The following is a 19,817-nucleotide window of genomic DNA, read 5'->3' as shown; positions in this document are numbered from 1 at the left end:
TTCGCGTTCGCCTTACGAGTCGCCTTCGAAAATTAGGAAATCTGCGGCCCGTGGCGAAATTTTTTGTCTTAAAAAAACGAGCCGACTATGGAAAATGGGGAATTATGAAAAATGGGGAACTTGCGGCCCGCGGCAAAATATTTTTCCTAAAAAAAACGAGCCGACCATGAAAAATCGGGAAACTGCGGCCTGCGGTGAAATATTTACACATTCTACTACATTCTCCGTTATTTTTTTTTCTGAGAAACAAAAAACCCATACATTTTCAACAGATGACAATGCGTACTATATTTTATCCCCAAATACTATAATTTTGGAGGCTCTGTACTAGAGATGGAAAAACTGGGCGATTTTGAAGACTAAGTATACTTACTACCAGTATAAAAAAATACTTAGTATAGAAACTTGTTCCAAAATACTTACTAGTATTTGGAATACTATATAGACTGTTTGGCGTGCGTATGCGTCAAAAGTTTCGTACTCAAGTGAAACTAAAACCAACTCCATATTAGTATTTGAAATACGTATCGGCTCAGGGAACTCAGACTGTGTATGAATTCTTCAATAGAATCGCTAAAAATACAATGAGCTCCGCTTCTCGAAAAGTCCCATTAATTATAAAATTTTAAACACATTTTAAATTTATGAGCTATTTTTCTGTTAGGTTACAATATTCTTGTTAACAAAAATGAATAACAATGATTTTTTTTATTGTAAACTGCGTCACCTGAGTCACCTCACCACATTTCCGAGGGAATAATATGCTGCTACAGAAAATTTATGACCTATTTGTTCACACATAAGATGATGTCATTTGCATGCATAGACTAATAAATTAAAATAAAGTGTTGTATTTGAGTGCTACCTCGCTCGCGCGCATTTAATGTCAATAGTATTGAAAGTTTACCAACTAGCCAGCGACTCGCGATGATATCATCACAAGTTTTTTGGAATAAGTTTATTGGGCCACACATACTGAGTATGGGTAGTTTCATCCGAAACTTGAGTACACAAACTGGTGACAGTATTTCCAACTCACCTCTACTCTGTACTATAATTCCACTTTCAAAATATGGCAACACTGTCACCACTACTCACGTCGGCAGTGTTGCCAACCGTACTATGATTATAGTATTTGTACTATAGTTTTCGTCTGCGTACTATGTACGATATAAAACAGGTATAGTACGCCCAAAATACTATAATTTTGAGAAATCGGAAAAAAGTTGCCAATAGAAGAAAAACATCGCCAAAATAATCCGTGAGAAGCAAAAAAAATAAATAATCCGCATGTCTAAAAAAGGTGACGTTAATTACTTAACACAGCGATTTCCAAACTGCGGAATGTTGCAAAGGGAGGCTCGAAAAATTTAATACAATTAATGTTACCACCAGTTTAAAGTTTGCAAATGCATAGTTTAACGGCCGCTTGTTATAAACTACACAAAAAAACAGTTCTATAAAAGGTTGTTTCCAAATCTTTCTGCAAATATGGAGGCCAAATATATAATCCCTCACTTCTATACTATTGTGAAGCGCAATGGCTATCTCGTAAAAAATGAAATAAAAGGGTCAAATTAATCATAATGTTGAAATTTGAGGCAAATTTGTTAAGGAACGATAATTTTGTTTTTAAGCTTGTCTATTTGGTTGAAATTTAAAAAAATATAATTGAATAAATCAATCCAAGGACCACTTATGCATTCACTGATTTAAAACAACAAAGTGAGGGCATTAATAAAAAATTAGAGCTTTGTGGCCGTATGTATGAGATTCCCAAATTCTTTATAAGCTATTTAACCGATTTTCCATCGAATAGCTTATAACACTGTTTGTGACGTAAGTGATCTGACGTCACGCGCCATTAAAAATGGCTGCCTCAGCTGTCACTTTCAAATGTCATTTTAATTTTGCATTCATTGCAACAAACGTTTGGTTGTGGCCCTTGTTCGTTTTGTAGATTCTGTAAAACATTTGCGAACTTTAAAAACAGTTCCTAGTCGTGCTGTTTACAAAATACGTATAATTTTGATCCCTAGTCTATAATCTAGATCAGCGATACTCAACCTGCGGCCCGCGGGCCATATGTGGCCCTTTAAGCTTTTATGTGCGGCCCGAAACACATTTATTATCGGGAATTTCGTATGTCTTGAAATTTGTTTCGACTTTGACGTACAGATAGTGACACACGAAGAGGATTGTCATTATGGTCCACATCAGATCTGGTATAAGAGTTTTGCTATTGCACACGATTAATTTAAAAAACATGCATAATTTTTTAAATCTAAAAGATGTTTTGTAAAAAAGGGGGGTTTCATGATTTGTTTCGTCACATCAGTAGTGGATGCGGCCCGCGTTACTTTACAAATATATATATTTGGCCCGAACAAAAAAAAGGTTGAGTATCATTGATCTAGATAGTAGGTAACTGATAAAATGCCTCGTACCTATTTCGCTTGCAATATTTCTCATGGAGACATAAGATGGACTTACGTAAGATTACGATAAAATATCTGTGCTAAACCACCGCAAAAATATGTACCTACTGCTGTATCTGGCATTAAAATATACAATTGGAAGCATTCTGCGTTCTTTAAAATATTATGGTACCTACCTACCCAGTTAATTATTGTAAGATAACTGTAATAGACAAGGCACAACTCTCAAATACACTGGAAACATCAATAGTGTCATACGGTGATTGGTATAAATGATAATATTATACAGAGATCATAACATATTATTGTCTAAATCATTTGCATTTTCTGTCATTTACTCTTATTCTGTTTTGACATCTCATAAAAATTGAAGTGAAGTTAGTCATAATAATATTCAGTATGTATTGCCACCAAATTTATTCAGTGTTTGCCACCAAATGGAAAAGTTTACTGGCAATACAACCTTTCGTACAGTAGAAGAATTATAAAATACATGTGATAAAATAGCTGATAAATTATTTAAAGTTCATAATAATTATTCATGTATAATTATTAAATTTATATGGTACCGTTCGCACACTTTCAGACACATTTACAATTTCAAAATTTTGAATTATTTATCGGGGAATGAAATTTTATAATACGAACACCATGACACATGTGATGTCACATTCGTGACGTCACTTAACAGCTAATTACGTTTGTACTCATGCATACAAACGTGCAGTATATAGCCTACAAGGTTTTTGGGAATCTCATGCATACGACCCTTGGAAATCAAAATGACAAAAAAAAGTTCGCTATGTCTCCATTATTTTTAAATGATTTCTATACCAGAGTTCTTGGTTAGTTTGATAATGCACTTTTCACATTATTTTATTAATAGCAAAAAAAAGTCGTCTGCTGCGCTGCTTTGTTTCGGAACTATTAAATATTTTAAATATATGACTGAAAAATCCAGGCCCGGGGGGTCCGCTTCGGGATGTAGGGTCCATGATAGAATCCATTTGTCAATGAACGAAGATGAATTTGGATTGACTATTATTGAAATTGATTGTGCTAATAAACAAGCACATTCATCAAAAATTAATGTAATGTAAGTAGTAAAACCTTGTTTATTTTTTTTTCATTTTTGTATTCGTAAGTAGGTAGGTACATTGTTGACTATTTAAAAAAGTGTCTGTATTATTTAATGAAATAAGGGGGGGAAGGCGCCTAGATTAGATTTTTTTTAAAGGGAGGCGTAGTAACATAAAGTTTGAAAACCACTGACTTAACATTTGAATTTTATCTAAAAAAAACAAGACGTAATTACCCTTCATGTATAATTTTTTGAAAATGCAGAAAATTATCGGTCACTCAACGCGTACTATATTTTTTGCCGAAATACTATAATTTTGAAGGCACTGTACTATAATCCCACTTTCAAAATATGGCAACACTGATCATAGACTAATATACTTTTATAGATCCGCCACTCAGGGATACCAACTGGTTCAAAGTTGTCTCTCTCTAAAGTAATATTCTGTCTCTCTCTAACAACTTGGTGTAGCTGGCGGGCTTTTTTTTAAATAATCCGTTGCATTGTAATATGGTAATAAAAAGTCAAAAAATTGATATAAGTATTATTTTTATTGCAGAAATATAAATGTACAACAAAAAATAATATTACATAGCATGATAAATTAATAATATTCCAGACATGGTATATAATATCACATATTACATTATCACAAAACCATGAAAAATATAAATTTTATCAAATACAATGAAATTGTGAATTACATTAGGATTTTACATATTTCAATTAATTCAAAAAACTGATTATTGTTCTCTGATCAACAGCATTTAATGATCATAATTCAATTAGGATTTAGTCGTCAGAATCCCAATTTCAACAGTTGAATAATGATTATACAGACATATAATAATTATACAGCTGGTTGGAAATTATACAATTAATTTGGTATGTACTTAAGTATTATTAATTGCATGTTATCGTCATGAAAAGATTATATTTTAAATTCTCAGAATTAATGATTTTGTATTAGCAGAGATAAATTACTATTTTTCATTAGTTTGTTTGATTAAAACTTCAATAACTGAAAAAAACCGATTATTGAAAATGCCATGTTTAATTTATATTGCATTTAAGGGTTTATTGGCTTAAAAAAATAGCTGTATTATTTTAAATAGAAATTATAAATTAAATCATCATTTAATTACAAGATTCGTTTGTCACTCACTACGTAAATTCGATATTTTGACATTAATATGCAATGATTCGAACTGAAAAAAGCTGTAATTATTTTAAACATTTTTATTGATTAATTTGTTAATTTAGATATCAGAAAATGAGAAATTAATCAATTTTATTAAAAATTTGGATGTATGAAATTCTTAAAAGGAAACGTAAAACTTGTGTTATTCTCACTGCTATATTATTTTATGCAAATCCACATATAAATAACAGAATTCTTTACGATTATCGATTACGATCGACATTACGATTTGTTTTAACTATCTCAACTGTAAAAGCTCGACCATTTTACTCGTCTGTTAGTCAGTAGCGAAGCATAGACAAATTGGATGATTTATTGTCCTCAGACTTTTCGCTCGCCTGCGCCTGCATTAGCATAAATTAAGAAAAAGACAATTCAAAATAAATTACTGTAAATTGGTTACATATCTTTTTAGATAAATATTAGTTCTTTGCTGTACAATGTTTGTAAATAAAATGTTTCCACAAAATGTATATAAACCCAAAAATTCTTAATTATCAACTTATTTTTAAAAGCATCTAGGTACAACTGTATTTAGAGTCGAGTTAAAATTGAGAGCATACACAAGTTTTGCAGGAGACAAAAACATCATGGTTATTATAGAAATATATACAAACATAAATGGTTATGGAGTTTAATCATCCATGGTTTAACAATGTTAGATTTTTTATAGAATTACATCATTTGCAAGATGGGTAAATATTAACAACGGCCACTAGATGGCATTGAAAGTCAATTTTCGATTAAAATGGAGTCACTTTTTTCTAGTTTCATCGACGAATATATTATACAATGAAATTGGTGAATTACGTTAAGATTTTACATTATTTCAATTACTCCAAAAAATTGATTATTGTTCTCTGATCAATAGCTTTTAAAAATCATAATTCAATTAGGATTTAGTCGTCATAATTCAAATTTCAACAGTTTAACAATGATGATACAGACATATTATAATAATTATACAGCCGGTTGGAAATTCTATAATTAATTTGGTATGTACTTAAGTATTATTAATTGCATGTTATCGTCACGGGTTTATCGGCATAGAAAAATGGCTATATTGTTCTAAATTAAATTATAAATTAAATTATCATTTAATTACAAGATTAGTCTGTCAATCACTACGTAAACATCTAGAGCGGGTTTAGCGATTGATATATTATTATGTATATTTATTTATCCAATCTTCAGAGGTTATTTTATAACCCAACACAAACGTATTTGCTTTAAAATATCAGAGAAAGTATTCTGCCTTGGGGGTGAGTTGATCAACACAAGGGACACCAAGACGCGCTAAGATGCAGCCATATGTTTTATCTGAAATATCATAAAACAATGTATTATTTACTTATAATTATTGCAGTATATGTTTTATTTTTCAGTTTTGTATAGTTAGTCATGGTAACGGCCCATTACTTATAATCAGATCAGTATAAAATGGCTGTAAAGCCTTAAGTCACATAAAAAATTGTTACCCATTTAATTAATTTAAAACAAGAGCTATGATGTTTTTGAGAACACCAAATGTAATGTGTATACATTATAATTTAATTCTTATTCTTGCAAGTCGGTTCCAGTCAATTTAGGACCTTGTGAACCTACCAATTGATGTAGGTAAGTATTGATATTTTTTAGTTGTGTGGATAGGATCGATTTGTGTCAATCAGCACTAGTGATTATGTACTTCAAGGCAACTAAAAACTTAAAAATTACTCACGCTTCTCTTTCTGAACAGCTGAAGTGCTAGACGTCTCCAACTGAAGCTCTTGCTGCATCGTTAGGGTTCCTGGCGATTCTGCACGTTCAGCTGAAATCGTGCAATATTCACCATCGTTAGTAATCGTTGAAGAACAGTTTACCATACCTAACAAATCGAGGAGAATTGAAATAAAGTTTGTGTCCACAGATTCATTATAACTTGTGTATACAGAATGGATCACACGAGTATATAACATTATAGCTCCATGTGCATGGATTTACCGGCACCAATAGTACATCCACGTTGGCCGCGCGGCTTAAGCGTCAGCCTATAGTGTTGTGGGTCCCAGGTTCGAATCATGAGTCTGACAAGTACACATATTTTTTTTCAATTTGTGTATGAGTTGGAGTATGGACCTAATAGGTTGAGCAAGTGGCTGATATCCATTTCTCGTAAAAACAACTTCTGTTAATACAAACCTCCATCCTGTGGAGGCCCATATGATCCTATTAGGATTGGACATGGTCGAAGATAGTGTGTAAACTAAAATATCCCAATAATAACCGTTTACACCTAAAAGTGCTGACTGTCCCGCTAATCTCATTCTTCGAGCGTAAGCGAGACGCGATGTTGTCAATGTATGGTGCCATTTAACAGGTTGTGAAAATGGTAAACGTCAAAAATGCCCTGCGTCGCCGTGTAATTAGTATTATTTCAGGCAGATTCGCCACTTTCTTTCAACTGGCTATGCGTATCCGCCATGCAAGTCCCAACTACTGCGTTATGTAGGTACATTATTTAAAAATATTACTCACATTTTTTTACGAACAGGACTCAAAATGAAAATCACATATCCGACGATGCATAGGTACATATAAAAGTCGCATCTAATTCTTTTTTATGGCCACCGCTGAGTCGTAGGTACCCACTGGAAAAATATTTCTGTATTCTTCTCTGGGTGTGGACGAAGCACTGCTTCAGCTGAAATATAAAATAATACTAAATTACGGTTTTGCTTCTCAGAGAAATGAGACCCCACGCAGCAGGGTTTATTATATTAATAGACTTTTCTACGATTCATTGATTGACATTCATGTTTGAGAGGAAGCTTGATGTATTATTGTATGTATGTCGAGTGTAATTGTTGTTTGGCTTGTTATATAGTGTATATATTAATTATTATGTTAAAATATAGTGCAGATGTATGAATACTTAATTTTAATGCAATATTGTAGCCAACTTACGTTTAAAATCAACACATCCTTCCTTGTTCGTGGCACCCTTTTTGTTAAACATTGTTTAAATAATATTATAATTAATACATAATAATATGTATGTACTGGACACAAAAGTATATAGTTTGCTTATTTCGCTTTTGATTTTGTTTTAGAACAAACTAGTTTTTTGTATATAAAATTAGCCGTTAATATTTATGTACGTCAAGAACTTTCGATTTTTTCTGTGGACGCCAGCAGTGCTGCCAGATGAAATAAAAATATGAATTTGCCGAATATTGCAATTAATTTTGCGATTTTTTCCCAAATGAACATTAACTAATTAATACCTCCAAAGTACGATAAAAAATTATAAGTAGGTAGGTTTTTTTATATCAAAAATAATTAAATTATTATATTATGTAATACCTACCCTTTTAAAAAATAACATTTTTTTAAATTTATGTTTTGTATAATATTACCTACACTATTACAGGATATCTTTCTAAAATAAGTAGGTACGCAAATTAACTATCATGATACAACATTTAGAATATGTTTTTTTATTGTTTAGACCTCAAATATAATTAAATAATAAATGCAATACTCTTAAAGTGACATTTTTCTAATTCATTTTTTTGATATATTCCATGATTTATTCCTAAAATAAGTAGGTAGGTTGGTACGGTAGTACAAATTTAAAGTGGGTTTTCCTATTGTTTAAATCTCAAAAATAATTAAATATTATGTAATACCCCAGCAATATTAAATAAATAAACGAACATTCATTATTATATAAAATATTAACACGAAATTAATCATAATAAATAACATAAACAATTAATTTTGAATATTCATCAATATCCCATAAACCATGTGCCCCAATCCCATATCCCATAACTTTGATTATGATTGATTGATCAGAGAACAATAATCAGTTTTTTAAATTAATTGAAATATGTAAAATCCTAATGTAATTCACAATTTCATTGTATTTGATAAATTTATATTTGTCATGATTTTTTGATAATGTAATATGTAATATTATATACCATGTCTGGAATATTATTCATTTATCATGCTATGTAACACATTCACAGTATCACAGTCAAAATGGAGGGAAATGATAATACCTATTTTAAGTAAATCGAAAATATCATTTATTTTGTTTTGTTATTAATGTGTATGCCTTTGATGAGTATACGCTTATCTAAATTAGGTGTCTAATGGCTCAAATAGACTCTATGACGGTCGGTCACATATATGCCGAAAAACCCGTTTCTTATGTTGGGGTCCTGTGTCAAAGGGTGTTACAGAGTGTAAAGACGATGTCATAGCTGTCATACAATATGTATGTAGGTATAATATGAAAAAAATACGCACTTATTATTTGTATAATTTTACACAATATGTATTGATCAATAAATTCCAAAACGCGACATAACCCTACTAGGTTTATTACAAAAAAAAAGTCCGTGTTTAAAATGCCAGCGCTCCATTGGCGAGCCAAAAGTCCGACGACAATAAGTCTTCAGATTTTTCTACGTTCTGCTACTGGCCAACAGACGTTCAACGAAACGAGTATATAATTAATTTGACGAGTAAAACAGTCGACTTTGACAGCATAGATAATATACGTATATCTGACAGTTAAATCGTGATGGCGTTAAAATGATACCGACGTTTTATGTTTTTTGGGTTATTGGGTGGCAGATAATGTAATAACGAAGCAAAGGGTACACAAATACTGGGTGAAACATTGGATAAGGAAACGAACGACATTATCCCACACAAATTTAATACGAGAATTGCGTTTGCAACCGAGCGATTTCCGCAATTATTTGCGAATGTCAGAGGATGTATACACAGAACTGTATAATTTGGTCTCCCCATTTATTAAAAAAAAAATACTATGATGAGGGAAGCTATTTCTCCTCATGATAGATTATGTGCAACCCTGCGATTTTTGGCTGCCGGCGGAACATTCACTGACTTGCATTATAGAACTGCGATTGGAAGACAAACTCTGGGCAAGATAATTCCCGAAACTTGCCAAGTCATCATTGACGTTTTGAAAGGAGAATATTTCAAGGTGTGTATTATATTATACGTCATCTAATAAAGTTGGGCAAATTTACAAATATATCATTAACAAGTAGACATTGGTTGGTCTTATAAAGTGAACGTTTAGTGGATTGTTTTACCTATATAAATCATAGACGGCAACATCATAAGAATGGCAGACAAGATGCATTTGAGATAGGTATATATATAGTCACAAATAAGGCCATCGTTGACATGCTAAATATTCAATAGACCATTAGAATGCTGTACCTAGCCAGGACTCTCCATATAGGCTGTAAGCAAGCTGCTTAATTATTCCTGTTGAATGTATTGTAATACTAGTCATATTCTTCGAAAAGCAAGCATGGAATTTGATTTCTAAATGAGGCCACATAATAATATAGGTTTGCTAACATAGCTCAAATACTTACCATTTGTTGTATCGCTTAAGCTAAGGTTTATAGGCATAAAAACAAACAAAAAAACAAATATTTTTACAAGATATTTATTCATACAAAAAACATTAATTTATTATACCGGCTTTTGTACATTTTTGCTTAATATACGATAAACTGGTTGAGTATGAACAGTAGTTGCTGGCATTATTTTGTCACTTTGTCCCATAAAGGCAACTTCATGCATCAGCTTCTCGGCCAGCAATCTTTGTCCCTGTGACATCGATCGTAGTTTCATGGCCATCATTTTGCCAAAAACATCAAATTCATCTTCAGTCTTGCTTAGTTTGTCGGTGATTAATTCTAACACTTTGTTGGCGCTATCATTCGATTTTTTTCGTTTGAACGATGGGGGTTCTGGTGCTCTATTGAGATTCGACCTTGGAGTAGTCGACAACGTGGATGTTGAAGGCGAATATTCTATCTGTAAATAAAATGTTGATTATTTTTTGTTGCAGTTCCCTGATACGCACGAAGAAATGGAGACGATTGCAGAAGAATTTAATAGTAAATGGCAATTTCCAAATTGCCTGGGCGCAGTTGATGGGAAACACATTGCAATCGTGCCACCTGCAGGCGCCGGCTCCCACTTTTATAATTACAAACATTTCCACAGCATTGTTTTGATGGCGATTGCAAATGCTAATTATGAATTTATTTATGTTGATGTTGGAACAAATGGACGTATTTCTGATGGAGGCGTACTGATAATTATACTCCTTCTCATGACCTTGATAGGGAAAATCCTGAGACAGGTTTAATAGAGCTCGGACTGAGGTCACAGGACACCTTAGCGCCTTTGGAAGCAACGACTAATCGGAACTCGACTGCCAATGCTAAGAAAGCGCGAGGAGATTTCGAAAAATATTTTAATACTACCGGGGCTGTCACATGGCAAGAAAGTATGATAAGCAATAGATAAATTAAACCAATGTAACAGTTTAGTTAAAATGTTTTACCTCAATACAATCTTCGTTGTTTAACGAGTTGGAGTAACTCTCATCAGGAGACATGTTTTCCAAATCGTCCGCCATGCTGGATATTGAGCTCGATTCTGTAAAACAAAATGTAAATTGTTTAAATACAACACAATACTCAAACTTGTTTTTTATTATCTCTCCCCTAAGTACCCATTCCTTCATACGGTTAATATTGATATGATTATTTATATTGGTATAATTGGTGTAATCCAGTATATCAGGTATTTTCAAAATGTGTTTTCCGCTGTATTCCTCATAACCAAACTGTACCATTAATTTTGATTGATGATTGACGATTTATTGATTGTCTCTGAAGGAACCTAACTCGAGCGATTTTTGATTTCATGATCATTTCTTTTCTTCTTCTTTCGACCATGTCCGATCATAATATGGACCTCCACGGAGTGGAGGTTTGTATTGACAGATTTTGTTTTTACGAGAAATGGATGTCAGCCACTTGCTCAACATATTAGGTCCATACTCTGACTCATACACAAATTGAAATTCAATGTGTACTTGTCAGACCCAGGATTTGAACCTGGGACCCGACCACGACTCAATAAGCCAACGCTTAAGCCGCGCTTCCACCGCCATGATCGTACCTATATATTATTATTTCTTACCTACCTCAGCAAAGAATAAGTAATTTTATTGTGACTAGAAATGATTCATAGCTGTATGTTTTAATTGCTTAATAGTTGCTAATCTAATGCGATGTCACTTTCAGAGCTACGACAATGTCATAGTCTGCACGTGTATAATAAATAGCTTTAAAGCATTCCCTCGTACCTATATATTATTATTATTTATTACCTACCTCAGCAAAGAATAAGTAATTTTATTGTGACTAGAAATGATTCATAGCTGTATGTTTTAATTGTTTAATAGTAGCTAATCTAATGCGATGTCACTTTCAGAGCTACGACAATTTCATAATCTGCACGTGAATAATAAATAGCTTTAAAGCATTCCCACGTACCTTCCATTTGGTCGTTCAAGAACTCCAAATTTTTATAGTACCACAGTTTGGGTAGATATACTGCGTCTGTGCCGGCTCCGCTTCGATATGATGTCCTTACTTTATTTCTCTCCTTTCTGTAACCCGACCTCAATGTCTGTATTTTCTTTTTGACATCGTTGACCGTTGCCTGCGGCTCCACCTTGATTAATATTTCCAAAAGTTCCGCATACGCCAAGGACTTGGCATCACGATTCTTGTCGTCTTCCACAACGACGGGTTGTCTTTAAAACAACTAATAAAATCTTCCAAGAAACTTTTCGAATGCACTCGTAGATCTACCATTGTTGTTTTCGATGTCCGAACACTTTGAATGACAGTAAAATAATGATGGCGCTCATAGACTAATATATGGCGCTGTCGTCCGTCGGCATAGATATAAATAATGCGACGGTAAAGCGTGGTGAACGTACGAATTTCAGCGGCTCGGCGAGTAAAATATCAAACATGTTTGAAATCCAACGAGCCTGGTCTGCGGATTAAAAAGTCCGCAGACCTGGGGTGCTCCACGCGAAAAAAAAGTCCGAAGACTGTAAATCGTCTGACTTGCGTGCCAATGGAGCGCCGGCATTACGAGCCCGTCTGTAGGCGCCGTGCAATATCTTTGGTTTATTCTCTGGAAATTCTATAAATCTTATCTCCCAACTGGCAACATAACACGGATGTTTGTTCGATCGTGGTGTGTACACCTACGAATGCATACACAATTCCCAACATTACGAAATGACAGCTATTCCATTGAACGGACGCTATGTTTTTATAATATTATTGTAAAATATATACAGTTGCTATTTGTTGTTAATTTGACTGGTGATAAAATCCACACATGATGCCGAATGATAGTCCGTCGTCGACGATATGCTCGCCCACTATGACGACAACTAAAGTTTGCCGGTTGTGTGGTGCCAAAGATGTACCTTTTCTCAATATATTCGGGACTGGTATGGATCTTGCATCAAAGATTGAAGAGTTATTATTTATCGAGGTAAGTAACATATATTTATTACCATGTATACTGCCTAAATCACTCATAATTATTTCCCCCCCATTTAGATCCTGATTATAAGTGAATTCTTTAAAGATTGTCATAGCATCTACTATTAACTTTACTGTTAGCGAATGCTCCATTTTTATGAAATACATTACATTACAAAACATTACTTATTCTTACATAGCTAGGTATGAAAAGGTACCTTTGGGTACCACAATTTCAATAGTGACTAAACTAAGACATAATCCCTGTGAAATAAGTTCACTGTGGGACTTGTCAAAAAATTGCCAAATGTTGATATTGTGTTGAGACAATCGGTTTTTGTAAATAATTTTACAATAGCACCGCACGCGATTCGCAGATGTATTGGCATTTGCTGCGATACCCCTTTCAATCCTAACAAACAATAACACTGCAGTTACAAATGGCTTTTGTTGTACATGGTGCTGCTGTAGAATGCGTTATCCATTGGATTGCTATTAATATTAATAACCGCACAGTACTTATATTATCGTTTTTTTTCAGTAAAAACAAAAAGTAGAAAAATGATTGAGAACATTAAATTTCAAATTGTAAAACAAACCAACACAAGCTACTTAATTCATTTGAGCACAGCCACAAAAAAGTTATGTTAAATCAGTGTATTTATCTAAATATTTTTTACTCTCGTTCTAGGTGAAAGAATGGGATGAATTACCCCATAAGATATGCTTCAGATGTTCAACAAAGGTGACAGAATTTCATGAGTTTCTTGAAAATTGTGTGAAGACACAGGGGCAATTCTCAAAATTGCTTGGCAAACCCTACAATTTTAAACGGGACAAAAACACTAATGCGAGAAAAAATTGGGAAGCCAAACTGAATAAAAGTAAATTATCCAACGACCAATACTGTGAAGAGCTTGTCAAGAAAGCTCTAGAATCAGTGGGCTCTCTTAAACCCCTTTCATTAAAAGACAAAGAACAAATTAAATCTATAACATCTACACCGGTAATTAATAAAATAATTAAACGCCCATCACGTAAGAAAGATATAAAAATTATTTTGAAACGTGTCGACGGTCTCAATTTTCCTGGAATTAAAAAAACTGGCGACGGAAAGTTTTTAGTTTCAGGCAAAGCAAATAAAGGTCAGCCCACACCGTCCACTACAGATGCAAATTCTTCGAAATTCAGTGATTTATTGCAGTATAAATGTCAGCAGTGCAATGAAATAATCCAAGACAAAACAAAAGTCAACGGACATGTGTGTAAAACTGCTCAATCTAAGGAAACTCCAGTTAACACCGTCAATCCCATAAAACGCTCTAGATCAATCCTCAAGAAACCGAATCAGGAAATCAACAACTCTTCTAATGAAATAATTAATTTAGATGATGACGATTATCCTGAAACAACAATAACCGTGAAAAAGAATAATGTATCTGATGCAGTTTCAACTGTAAGCAAAAGTACGATTCAGGGGAAAAATTCAATTTTATTAAATATGTTGGTTCCTGAACCTTCAAAAGATGCATCAGCAAGTAATGCCGGAAATAGCCAGATGGTGCCGATGACGCTTCCTGCAAACTACTGCTTAGTTCCCATGTCTGATAACACTTTTGCAATTCAAATGATGCCAACTCAGTCACAAAATAATGTGCCGATGCTACAAAATAATCATAATAATTTTCAAACCAAGTTACTCTCTGGGGGACAATTTTTTCAAAATAACATGAATTATTTACCAGTTGACCAACCGATTCCCAAGAATCTCAGTGAAATCGGACATGTGAAAAATTCTAATTTTCAACCGATGAGTAATCAAAGTTTTCCTCCCGATTTGAGATCTGCTGTAGAAATGTCTCAAAAATACCTTTGCTCTTTAAATCCGTCTTCAGACCAAGTGGTCATTCCTGAAACGGTGTGCGTGGAAAGAACTAAAAAGCGTAAGGGTAGTAGCAAAAACAATGAAGCGAAGAAACCTAACACGCCTGCGGAGAGCTGCGGCCCGTATCCGGTTAGTCTTCTTTATCGCAATACTCAAGAAGAGCATAATGATGCGGTAAAGAGTGATAGTTATGTGAAAAATTCTAATGCGATGACGTCCGATAAAAAAGTAAATAATCCCATGTACACAATCATGCCACCCAAGACAGCAGAAAAATCATCAGCTTCTCTGGCTTCCAAAAATAATGAAACGCACAATCCGCATCCGAAGAAACGTGGACGTAAAAGATCTGATACGACAATTCCTGCGCAAAATATTAAAGACACGCCTGACAGAACGCCGATTCCAGTAAATGCAGACACTCAGGCGACGGTATCTGAAGGGCCTTTCTTTACCGTCGTCAATGTGGAACCCTTCTTCAAGCCCGGTAATGTTCCGCCTATGAAAATATGTCTTAAAAAATCTACAGCGCAAGTGCATTCGACAAATGTAGTTCCGGTCACTTTTGAACCACCGAGAAAGAAAGACAATATGGCGTCAGAAAATCTGTCTAAGAAGAATGATAACACTTTATATAGCTGTTCGATATGCGATTTAGAATTCACCAGAGAGAAAAGACTTCTTTCCCATTACAAAACACATTATGAAGGATTCAATGATGATGAATATTTGTAATCATCTAAATTTTGCAGTATGAAAAAAAAAACAAACAACTTTTAAAATGGTTGTGTTTAACTTGAGCGGCGGACTTCATTATCTGGACAAAAGAGAATGTTGATAAAATGTTATTCTAACGGTAATAAAAAATTAAGAGAATTCAACTTGGTATGTTTCCGCAGGTTTTCAGTATTTTATGATATATGTGGTTGTAAATATTTTTCGTTGTGAGATGCGGATTCTCTGTAACACCTATGGATATATTTTCATGTTCTGCATTGTATCATCGAAAGGAAAGTCTACTGCCATTTTGAATGTCCAAATAGTACTTTGGGGTTATTAAAAACAAAACATTCTCATCGTATGGTTTGGACCACTTTGATGACAGGTGGACAATTTTATTTGTTCGGAATCAAGAATAATATATTTTTATGATGCCATTGGATGTTGAATTATTCTCCTAATGTTAGTGTTATGGTTTTTTTTTATAAATAAGAACTCATCTACATTTTTAATATAAGTAAATACATAGATAAATAGACATATTGTACCTACACTTAAGTATGTTTTATAGTTAAATTGAATTTCACCAAAATCTAATTAACTGTTTATTTACTTTTTGTATAAATAGAATTTATAGTAAATACAACATAAATAAGAGTATTTTGGGTACTACAGTTTTAAGTGAAGGCACGGCGGAGGCATACAGCTCTACCCCACTTGTAACTATTTATTTTTACAATTCAATTTAATTAGTCGCGTGCAACCGTAAGTGCGTAAGTGGAAATCATTATTATCACTCTAATACAATCTAGGTGGTAAGTTAAAATACATGGCAAAATGATTGCCAGTCACAATTGAAATATGGGTCATAGAATCAAGGTGTTCATTTTAATCAATCTCCACTTGCTATTTTCTCGCATGCAGGTAGAGCAAGCGGGTATATGAGTGAGTGTCACGCTTCATTGCCTTTGTCGCGCCATCAGTTAATCGACGTGTTCTACTATATTTGAGGCGTCTAATAACAAATACAGTGAAACCCCGATTCTACGGTTTTCAAGGGACCCTGAAAAAAAACGATAAATGCGGGATATATAATAAAAAAAAAACTCATTTTCCTCCTGGATATTTTTCAATGTCTTGAAGTATTTTCAGTTTCTCAGCTAGAGTTCTAGTTTTCTTCATGGGGGGCATTTTAGTTTGACTTATAAAAAATCGTGATACACGAGATGCGAGGCAAGCCTGAGCGCTGACCGATCTTCGCAAACAAAGTGACACAACTCAAAGGTCTGTATGTATCGTATCAACAATTCTACGAAAGCAAAATGAAAAATATTCAACAAAAACGGTCAATCGGGATATTTGTGACGGGACCATAATATTTAGACGATAGATCGAGGATAACGATAAATCGAGGAACGGTTAATGCGGGATTATTTAACATTGTTCTTATGGGTGTTTGGCGGGACTTTCAAAAATGAACGATCCGTGCGGGAAAACGATTTATGTGAGAACGGTAGATCGGGGTTCCACTGTATCGTTAAGTCCACAATTCAATATTAGTAGTAAATTACGCTTTTGTGCGTTAATCGTAACTAGTTGGTTTAAACATTAATTGTTTCTCTTTTTTATTTGTATTTTATTTTCAAACTAGAATGAAATGTATATTTTTATTAACTGATTAAATAGCATGTGTCAACAACTATTTATATCGCGGCTCACGTGGTGCAGTGCGTAAGGCGCTTGCCTTCCACCCGAGAGTTCTGGGTCCGATCCCGGTAAAGACACAACATTTATGTGTTTTTCTCAAAGGCTGGGTCTTTGTGATTGTTCAAAATTATTAACAACCGCCTTGTACGAAAAAGCAGGGACATGGTTATTAGTAATTCTAAAAGAAAACAATTTATATCACTTGAATTAAATAATCGGTTTCTGTAAATCGTTAAGTTTTCAAATGTGATTTTGGGGCGTTTGAAGTTATAGACCAGGGATGGGCATACATAAGGTCAACGAGAGCCACATTCTGGATTTTCATATACATAAAGAGCCACACCATAGTCACATTCTCAAATAGTATTAAGTTTAATACACAAATTCAAATTTAATTACATTTCTACACAAATCATAATTGCTATATAAAGTATAAAAAATACACTTTTTCTTATGTAATGGTCTATAACAGTGGTTCTCATGTGCGGCCACCAGCGCATTACAGAATATTTAAAAAAAAAAATTCCACGCTCAAATGATCCATAATGTGTTCTTGTGATGAGATCATGTGTGAAATAGTCCGTTTTTGACTTAATTTGGTGCGGCCACCAGATGTTTCCATAGAACTGTCAATTGTGTGGCCATAGTTAAATTTCACGTGAGAACCACTAGTCTATTATATAAACCATTACAATATTGTGTGAATTTGCAAATAGAACATGGACATATTTCTTGTTAGATTTTGACCAAATATGGACTTGTCGGTTTTGTTATCAGACTCCTCATTTTGTATATTTGTTATCAACACTGGAAAAAGTTTTAAACAATTTTTAAATTAATTAAAATAGTTTAAATTAATGGGGTTAGTGTATTTTACCCATTTGAATATATATGTGTACACATATATGTAATAAAATAAGATTAAAAAGTTTGTGTTGTACACACACATGGCGATTTATATTAAAATAGTTGCACGTCGAAAAATACATTTTTTTGTAATATTTCCTACAAAAACTTTATATTTTTTTGCCTGTCGCAAAAACTATTAAACCCATAATTTTCAAATAAACAATTGTTTTCAGAACTCTTTCGTGTATTTTAAAATGTTTATTGTTTAGCTCCTTTTAATTATATTACCAGCTAATATGACAACTTATTTTGTTTTAATTAATCCATTTCCTCTTGGCACTGTTTATATTATGTAATATGTTGTTGACTACGTGTTTGTATGTATTTTCTATAAATTTGTTATTATTTATGTTACATCCTATCACATGGAACATGTTTGTGCTTTGCTCACAAAGGACTTTTGTTTAAAAATATTGATGGGCATAATACACATTTTAATTATCGTGGTCTATTTTTTTTGAACATTGATAATAAAAAAAAAATTGCATTTTGTTATTTTATTACGCAAGACATCCCAATAGTCTTTGTTATTAAATCGTCATTATCAAACACATCCCCATACTTCAGTTTATTTCATATCTTCAGAACTGCACCTACATTACAGAAGAAAAAAATTTAGTAGCTTTGCCTTCAGTATAAATGTGGGAATCAGTTATGAGGTTATGTTATTTGTACTTCGTCCCCCCAGAAACAAATAACGGTAACTTTATTTTTGTTTGTTTCGCTGTGCATCCTGGTCTAGCCTTGACTCATTTACAGTTACAATAATATTATTATATTCCCAACTCTGTCGATTGGAAGATTTTTGATGGGGGATTTAGGCATTATGATATTTGGTATCAGTACCTATGCACACTTGCTACTAAAATACAATTAATATTAAATTCGATGGTGTCCGGTTATCTTTAACAGAATTGAATAGTACTGATCAAATAACTAAGAAAATGATTTTCAAAAATGTATATTAGTATAAAAATCATAGAACTCTTCATAATGTATATTTAATTAGGAAGAAATAAAGTGAATTTTCAACATGAATTACAAATTGTCCAGAAGAAAATCTAAACAATCGATGACTTAATTGTTTGTATTATTTACATAAACACATTTTTTTACGATTTGCGCCAGTAAAACATTACTTTTATCATAATCAAAAAAAGATTTGTTCGTTCATTTTTCATTCTTACACTGTCAACAAAACTTCACTTCTGCCTCCTTAACCGAGCTGCCCAGGGCGGCTAACCTACTTGCACACCCCTTGTTACTCCACTACGCAGTATGAGACAAAATAAAATATGAACAAGTGATCGACCCAGCAACAGGCGAACACAGAAAGCATTGGTAAATCGAACATTATACAGGCGGCTCTCGACTTTTGAACGTTCTACTTTCGCACAATTCGCTATATATACGTTTCTTCAAATTTAAATTTTTGTTAATAAATACAAAACTCTGTGCTTCCATGCAG

General features: G+C 33.4%; 1 protein-coding gene and 1 long non-coding RNA gene across 2 annotated transcripts; one reads left to right on the top strand and one right to left on the bottom strand.

Moving 5' to 3' along the window:
- Window positions 1–4,059: 4,059 nt before the first annotated feature.
- LOC147065455 (uncharacterized) lies at window positions 4,060–7,794 on the bottom strand. The gene is made up of 4 exons (XR_015071825.1): window positions 7,667–7,794; window positions 7,238–7,403; window positions 6,441–6,530; window positions 4,060–6,040 (listed from the first exon to the last, which is right to left on the bottom strand). It is a non-coding gene; the product is annotated as an uncharacterized LOC147065455 (long non-coding RNA).
- Window positions 7,795–12,811: 5,017 nt separating this feature from the next.
- LOC147065454 (uncharacterized) lies at window positions 12,812–17,946 on the top strand. The gene is made up of 2 exons (XM_085956753.1): window positions 12,812–13,138; window positions 13,820–17,946. Exons 1-2 carry the CDS (start codon window positions 12,980–12,982, stop codon window positions 15,746–15,748), a joined length of 2,088 nt encoding a protein of 695 aa, XP_085812879.1. The 5' UTR covers window positions 12,812–12,979; the 3' UTR covers window positions 15,749–17,946.
- Window positions 17,947–19,817: the final 1,871 nt, after the last annotated feature.

Source organism: Rhyacophila brunnea, unplaced genomic scaffold (assembly GCF_057557595.1).
Source record: "Rhyacophila brunnea isolate RB1 unplaced genomic scaffold, BYU_Rbru_1.0 scaffold_6, whole genome shotgun sequence".
Lineage (NCBI taxonomy): Eukaryota > Metazoa > Arthropoda > Insecta > Trichoptera > Rhyacophilidae > Rhyacophila > Rhyacophila brunnea.
The sequence above is the reverse complement of the archived record's forward strand: the minus strand, read 5'-3'. Positions and strand labels throughout refer to the sequence as shown.